Raw genomic sequence first — 7,150 nt, forward strand, 5'->3', positions numbered from 1 at the left:
CCATCCGCCCTTAGCGGTGCCTGTAACCCGTTTGGGATGCGCAGTGTCTCTCTGGTTTCTCAGGCTGCGGTTCCAGGATGGTGGTGGGATTGCCCCAGCCGGCTCTGTGGCCTGCAGGTTTCCAGCCAGGACACTGTGCAGCCCAGCCTGGGGAAGGGGTGGGAGGAGAGCAAGGCCACCCCAATCCCCTTTAAATGGCCTGAAGCACTGTGGAGCTGCGTTGGGGTCATGCTGATCAATACTGTCAAGGTCTGTGTATTTGGGGGTCCGCCCAATTGGTTGTTGAAACCTGTGAAAACTTCATTCTCATCTGAAGAGCTACCTTTTTTTTTTTTTTTTCCTTCAATAGAGAAAATACAGCTCTTACATTATGCAGAATTCAGGGCAGGTTGTGTTTGAAAGAAAAACATAGTAAGTGGTACCATTTGCATCCTAATTTACCACCTGAACTTGACCCACTGGTAATTCTTTCCACATTACATCTTGTTTTCTTTCTTAAATTATATATTTAGGTTTAATTATATACCGTTACATAACCGTTCCCAGCTTGTAAAATTCAGGTCAGTCGAATGTCAAGATGTACTGGGTGGTAAACAAGTCTGGCTGCTGGCTAACGGTACCTGTCCCCAGGCTTAAATTCAGAAAACGGCTGGTTTACAAATGGCCAACAGGCCAGAAATAAAGTTTTTATTGGAACTGAAGATGGAGGCCAAAGGACTGAGTTTCGAGCAAAGTGCTTTACGGCCAGTCATGTAAACCTAGTTCTGGCTGGAGGGGTTACGATCAACAGATGGTGGGAGAAAAAGGGGTTGTTTGTGGGTTCTTCTTTTTGGCTGATACTTATTTGCCTGCCCATTTCTATTTCCAACCTGTTTTATAAACATTTACTGTATTGTTTATATTTTTATTGTGCAAATTTTGTTACTTTATTGTTCAGGTTTTTATTGTGCAAATTTATTTATTTTCTGCTGTTGGGCAGAAAAAGCGGTAGGACTATAGGTATATACCCCCTGTGCACACAGCTAGGCAAGTTTATGTGTTTTTATGATGTGTGTGTGGTTTTCTGAGCATGTAAGTGAAGATGTGGTTCATGCAGCAAGCTGTTTTGCTTAAAGTGAGCGATAGGCTGGCTGAAGATGACCCAGAAGAAAGCATCTTCCAGGCCAAAATTGGGGAATGTAAATAATGGGGGAAAGGTTTTCACCCTTCTTTGGGGGAAATGGAGCTCAACACCCATTTGAATATTATTTTTTTTTAATTATTTTTTTCTTTTAATAAGGTGGAAGGCCATAGCCTCCCATTGCTCAGTGGCACATGACCAGGGTGGGATTGCTTCTCTGGGTCTGTGGAGGAGGGACTTGCAAACAAATTCCACTGTGTGCACCTCGTAAACTTTCTGTTGTTTAGCTTACTGTTTACAGGGATGTATTAAGGTAATAATGGGGGAGAGAGCAATCACGTTTGGACTCAATCCTATTCTCTGCTTGGTAACAGAGCCCAGTAATACCATCCCATTAATATTTTCCCAGATAACTGACCCATTGGTCAGCTTGAAGGAACAACATGTCCTTTCAGTAGGACATATCATTGTCATTAGATGGATGGCCACATTTGGTCATAACCTAGAGGATGATGTGCTCTTTGAAGAGCGATGGAGAGGCTGAATCATCTTTCCTTGGTTGCAGTCATGTCAGGCCAGAAGTAGTCTTCACAACCAGATTGCTCTAACACACTGTGGGATTTGAGTAGCTGGAGACATGGAGGTAGCGGGAGGACATCTGGAAACATCACCTGTTCTTTCTGACAGCTTTGGAGTACATTGCATCACCCCTTGGTGTGGAGTAGGTCAATGGGTCTGTAGAATAATGGTTTGAAGGTTAGACATACCCTTGTGGTATGTCACCTGCAATTGTCAGTGCACTTAGGAAAACTCAAGAACTCTGCTCTTGAGAAACAGGGGAAGAAAATCTCGTAAAGTGTCCTTTCACCTGAAGGGGAAGGAAAAGGGATGTCAGAGCCATGAGAGCTGGTGACAGATGCCACAGACCTGGCATTTTTACATACTGGGTGCATGACTTCTTCAGATGATGAATGTCTTACAGTCCCATGCTGGTGTCCCTGCACCTCACGTATTAACAGCAAGCTCTAGGGCTGCAATAACATGGTAGCAGGAATCTCTCTGGAAGGCTGATTGGTGAGCTGCAAGCTTGCACTGTCCTTTGCTGTCCATCATCTATAAAAGTCACCATTAGCAAGCCACCTCCTTGACATCTTTGGCATCTGGGAAGAGTTTGGGGGCTAACTATGGGCAGTGCAGTTAGCTGGTGTAGGTATACATCTAATCTATTGAATGTGCAGAGACGCAGGGTCAAAACACAGGAGCATTTTCTGTTGGAAGGTGTTTGGGTAAAAATAACTGATTTAATTGGGTCTCTGGTTGTACACTGAAAGCCGTTTCTCTGGTGCTGCTAATGACTGTAAGGTTGTATATACATTTTTAATTATGCCATATAGTTTATGGTATTTATGCAAGTTAAAATGAAAACCATAAGCTGTGTAATGAGATTGACCAGATTCAGCTTTCTAGAGCTAAGGCATTAGCACCGTGCTTTTGTAGCTGGGTTTCCAGTGTGGTGAAGGAAGGGGTTGCGATAATAGCAATGAAAACATTTTTGTCCTCTGTTTCCTGGGTCTACACAGAGCTGCTAAGTGAAATCTTTGAGTAGTTTCTCTTACTCTTTTAAAATTACTTGTGCAAAAGGACAAATTTTCCAAATGTAACCAAGTGATTACTCGGCAGGGGGACAGGATCCAACACCTTGCTGTGGAATAAAAGCCCTTCTACAGAGAATTAATCAAAACTAACAGGTTGACTTGCAATAACTTTCCAGCCAATCTTACCATTAGACAAGCCTCGATGATCCTACATCATATAAGGACTAGGCACATAGTGAGGGCCTACAGTGGGAAGGAACCCAGCTGAGCACTGTGCTCTTCTGCAGACCTTCAACAGAGGGCCTGAAATCACCACCATTTTGGCAATTACCTATTTCTCTGGTATAGAATAGTGAGAAGAGAGGGAAGGACTGTGTTCAGGCCTAAATCACTTTGTTCAGTATCTAAAATCTTAATGGACTTAATAACAGGGTCCTTGCATGTCAATATGCTGGAACTGCAGCAGAGAGGAGGAGAACACATCGAGCAACAGGGAACCACAGAACTGGTTAAAAAGTGGGGAGTAACCTGTAAGCAAGGTCTGCAAGAAACAGCAATATGTATTGATTTGATAGAGCTAAATAGTTTCTATGAGCAAATTAAATGACATTGGTCTTGTAGCCTGCTTGACTTACCTGGTGTTGAATGTAGGTGAGTAGGTAGAACGGCATCTGTGAACAGCTAGTGCTGTTAACTGTATTTGTGTATTGGTTCAGAAAGCATAAGTAGAGAGAGTTGAAATATAAAATATTGCAACAATGGCAGTTTTCTAAGCTAGAATGCTTGAATAACACTGATGCTTCTTATTTGTCTTTCTTTTGTACAGCCAAGAAGGAGGAGAAATCAGAAGTTACGAGTGTTCACTGGTTTACGAATCTAAGGTAGAGAGGAAAACAGACAGTAAATTAACTGGGCATAGTATGAAGCTACTTAAGATTAACAGGCTGGAAGAGATCAATACACGATGCAACAGCAACAGACTGGAAAAAACAGCCTTTTTTCAGAGCATGGAAAAAATGGAGAAGACTAGAAGCTTTCAGGAAGAAAAATTCAGTGAATCAGATCCTGGAACAGAAGATGAAAAGGTAACTAACTAACTAACTGCATAATTCATTTTGTCTTCCCAAAGCACTCTCCCTTTCTTCTTTCAGCTAGTTAAAGACTTTCACTGTGTGTGTTTCCCAGTAGAGGTGATTTTTTTTTATTATCATCTGTGAAAATGTGTTGCAGCTGCGAGAGGCTGGTCAACATCTTTTAGTCTTTTGGATTCATAGAAGCAAGCCCGTGTGTTTTTATTCTGGGGTTTATTTACAGCTGGACTTATATTTAGAAGTTGTAAAGAAGTTGTGTGATTCTGCAGCTCTTCAAAATCAGAAGGTAAACAAGGGTTTTCTTGGATTTATGTTTTGAAAGCATTTGTCCTATCTAACAGCTCTGTGGGGCTTGAATGAATCCCATGGGAAGAGCAGATTTCCCAGAGGAACTAAGGCAGTTTTGTCCTTTGCTCCCCGTTAACACTGGGGGCCAGGGCATGGTTACAAGCTGTGTGCCATGCTTGCAGGGCTGAGTGTTGTCCGGTGTAGCTCTGTGCTGCACCTCTGCAGTAAGAATGGTGCTGGGCATCATAGTATTGGGTCTCCGGCAGGAAAATGACTCTGTGATCAGTCCAAAAGTGTTTAGAAATAGCATCACGTTTCCTTGTATTATGCTTTTTCAATAGGAGAGTCTAGAGGAACTGGTATTTTTATTGACATGTCATTTAGACAAGAAGTAAGAAAATGTGCTTGCAATAGTGCAGTGAGAAATTAATTTTACACACCAGCTTGTGAAAAGACTTGAAAAATGTATGCTGTGGCTGTTTGTGTGCTGATTGTGCTTATATGGTAGAGCAGTTTTTCAAGCATTCTTAATATTTTTTCATTCAGATGATACCCTGGAACATTAGTGTAAAGTAAATTTCATGTGATGTTTTCATTTGTATTCACAACTCATGAAGTTGAATTTTTGGTATTTCTTAATCTGCTGGGTCACTTTTGTACAAAATTATTCCAGTCTTCAGTAAGCCACTATAATTTTTACTTCGTAGAGAAAGAAAATGATCCATATATTAAAACAAACAAAGTATGTCTCACATAAGTAAATACGTTTATTTTAGAGAGTTTCATTTAGTGTTGCAGTGAAATTGAGAATTAAAAAAATTGGGGTTTGGAGGATGTTTTTAGCTCTTTTATGAAAGGTTTCTTCCAGCATGAAAATCACAACTTGCACAGGTGAGAAAGTAAAACTGCTGTTGCTGCCATGTAGCTCTTCCTTTGAGTTTCGTCCCTTTAGGGTCAAGAAAAAGGCTATGCGAGCTGCTGTGGCTACGTTAATGTATCTTAGCTTGATGCTGAATAGCAGAAAGTAGCTGAGGGAGGGGGATTTTCCACTACTTCTTGCTGTGAAAATTCTTGATGTTTGCTCCTTCTGTCTAATGGTTGGAACTGGCTCTTTGTTAGGAATGCTATAAGAAAAGGCAGGGAGAGTTTGGAGGTGCAGTAGGGGAGAAAGGAGTAGGTTTAGAAGATGAACAGCTGATGGCTAGTTGCAAGCTGGAGAAATAACTCTGTATTCCCATTTTGGCTCATCACTCTCCTAGGGGCAAGACTTCAAAGGTGAGAGGCAGTCCAGCTGAAGTCTGGTAATATACCTCACTGGAGTGAGGTTTCCAGATACATAAACATTATTTACATTTCTGCTAAGCTTTTACAAGCTTAGAAGTTAATTGCAAAACTTAACTTTCACACAATTTTGGGGGGAATTTTTCAATATGATAGAGAATTGGGCCCTAGCCGTGTTGTTAATATTGGTGAAAGGAAAACCGAGACCTTCCTTTGAAAGGTCTTAGCTTGGTCTGCTTGCCTGATGAATGGTTTTATTATACCGTTCAGGAAAGGAAGGAAAGAAGGTTGTGCTGGCAGGAAATACAGTAGACTTTGCTCAGATGTATGCATTTACAGGTGTATGCTTGTGGGCATATGCATGTAATTTCTGTGGATGAAGTCCTGCTCACTTTGAAAGCAGTGACAAAACATCTATTAGCTTCAATGGGAGCGGGTTACAAACTCAAGAGACCGTCTAGAAGAGAGTGGTCAAACTGTGTACTTGCTGGAAGAAATAACTATTCTGAGACTAGCTGATTATAATTACAGAAGCAAATGACACCCTTCCTCAAGCCAACTATTTTTCTGGGTATGTTTTTTATAAAATAAGCAAACACAATTTTCATCTTTCAGTATAGTATATTCTTGAAAAAAGCCCAACCCTAATATAAAAAAGAAAAAGAAAAAAAAAGACTTTCCGGATCCATTAAAATACAACTATGGAAAGCAAACCCAGGAATTATTGACCATCAGTTATGAATAATGACTTTACAGTGTAATGTACATTTTGGCACTGTGAACAAGCTGGGGTGTTGCAATCCTCTAGATGGCACTCTTTGCCACACCAGCTCTCCACCATTTGCTCTTGGAGAGAATGACCCAAAATAACTCATGGCAAAACTGCTGTTTACCTGTTTTACATGTGTGTTGTTCAGAATGTCCTCTTGCCCCACATTTGTACATTTGGCAACACATGGTTTTGTGTCTTGGCTAAGTTTTGTCTTCAAGAATGAACACAAAGTTTTGCTTCAGGGGATATATTATTAAGTGAAAGACATTTTGGTTTATAGGAAAGGTTTGCATGTGTGAGAACCAGATTAAAAAAAAAAGAATAAAAATCCAGATCTGTCCTTGACACATTGCACTGATCCACATCAAGGGGTTGTGCTGATCCAAGGGAAGGAGTGGCACAGGGTAGGAACGAGCAGCTGTGAGAAGGTAAAGTCACCTCTTTTGACAGCAGCACCAGCTTATGCAAAGGTGAATTGATTGTGAAACTACCACGCAATGTACCTAACTGTATGAGCTCCCAGTGAGCTCCACATTCCCCACCTAGGGCAGGGGGACTGCTTCTGATGGCCCAGCCAAAGCTCCATGCTATTCAATAAACCTGCGGTCTCTTCCTTCTGGATCTTACCTGGTAAATTATGGGTGTGAGAATTCAATTCAGATTGTTCAATTTTGAATCCCTATCTGAAATTAGGGCACTAACTCCCTCTACCCAATGACCGTTGAGTTTTAAATACTGTAAAATTATCATTTTCAGGGGCCGTGACTTGTTTTTAAACCCTGGCTCCATGATTCAGATGCGTGCAGCTTGATTCTTTTCTATTAGTAACATTCAGAACTAGAGAAGCTCCTAGGCTTGTATTTCCCAAGTTAGTAACAAAAGTAACCACCCACGTTGGATGATAATTACATGACCACTTTTTCAGGAGAGCAATATTAAATGAACATTCAACAAAAGCTAAATCTAGTCCTAAGCGAAGCTTCAAAGTTTTCTGAACTACAGG

The 7,150-nt window shown here is 41.0% G+C and overlaps 1 protein-coding gene across 1 annotated transcript in view; it reads right to left on the reverse strand.

Moving 5' to 3' along the window:
* The window catches only part of WRNIP1 (WRN helicase interacting protein 1), a 29,836-nt gene extending 26,450 nt beyond the window's left edge, over nucleotides 1-3,386 (reverse strand). Inside the window, exon 1 of the mRNA XM_009635007.2 lies at nucleotides 3,351-3,386. Within this exon, the coding sequence (XP_009633302.1) occupies nucleotides 3,351-3,386 (36 nt within the window). The remainder of the gene's footprint in view (nucleotides 1-3,350) is intronic.
* Nucleotides 3,387-7,150: the final 3,764 nt, after the last annotated feature.

The sequence above is a fragment of the Egretta garzetta genome, unplaced genomic scaffold (assembly GCF_000687185.1).
Source record: "Egretta garzetta isolate BGI_Z169 unplaced genomic scaffold, ASM68718v1 scaffold283, whole genome shotgun sequence".
Classification (NCBI taxonomy): domain Eukaryota; kingdom Metazoa; phylum Chordata; class Aves; order Pelecaniformes; family Ardeidae; genus Egretta; species Egretta garzetta.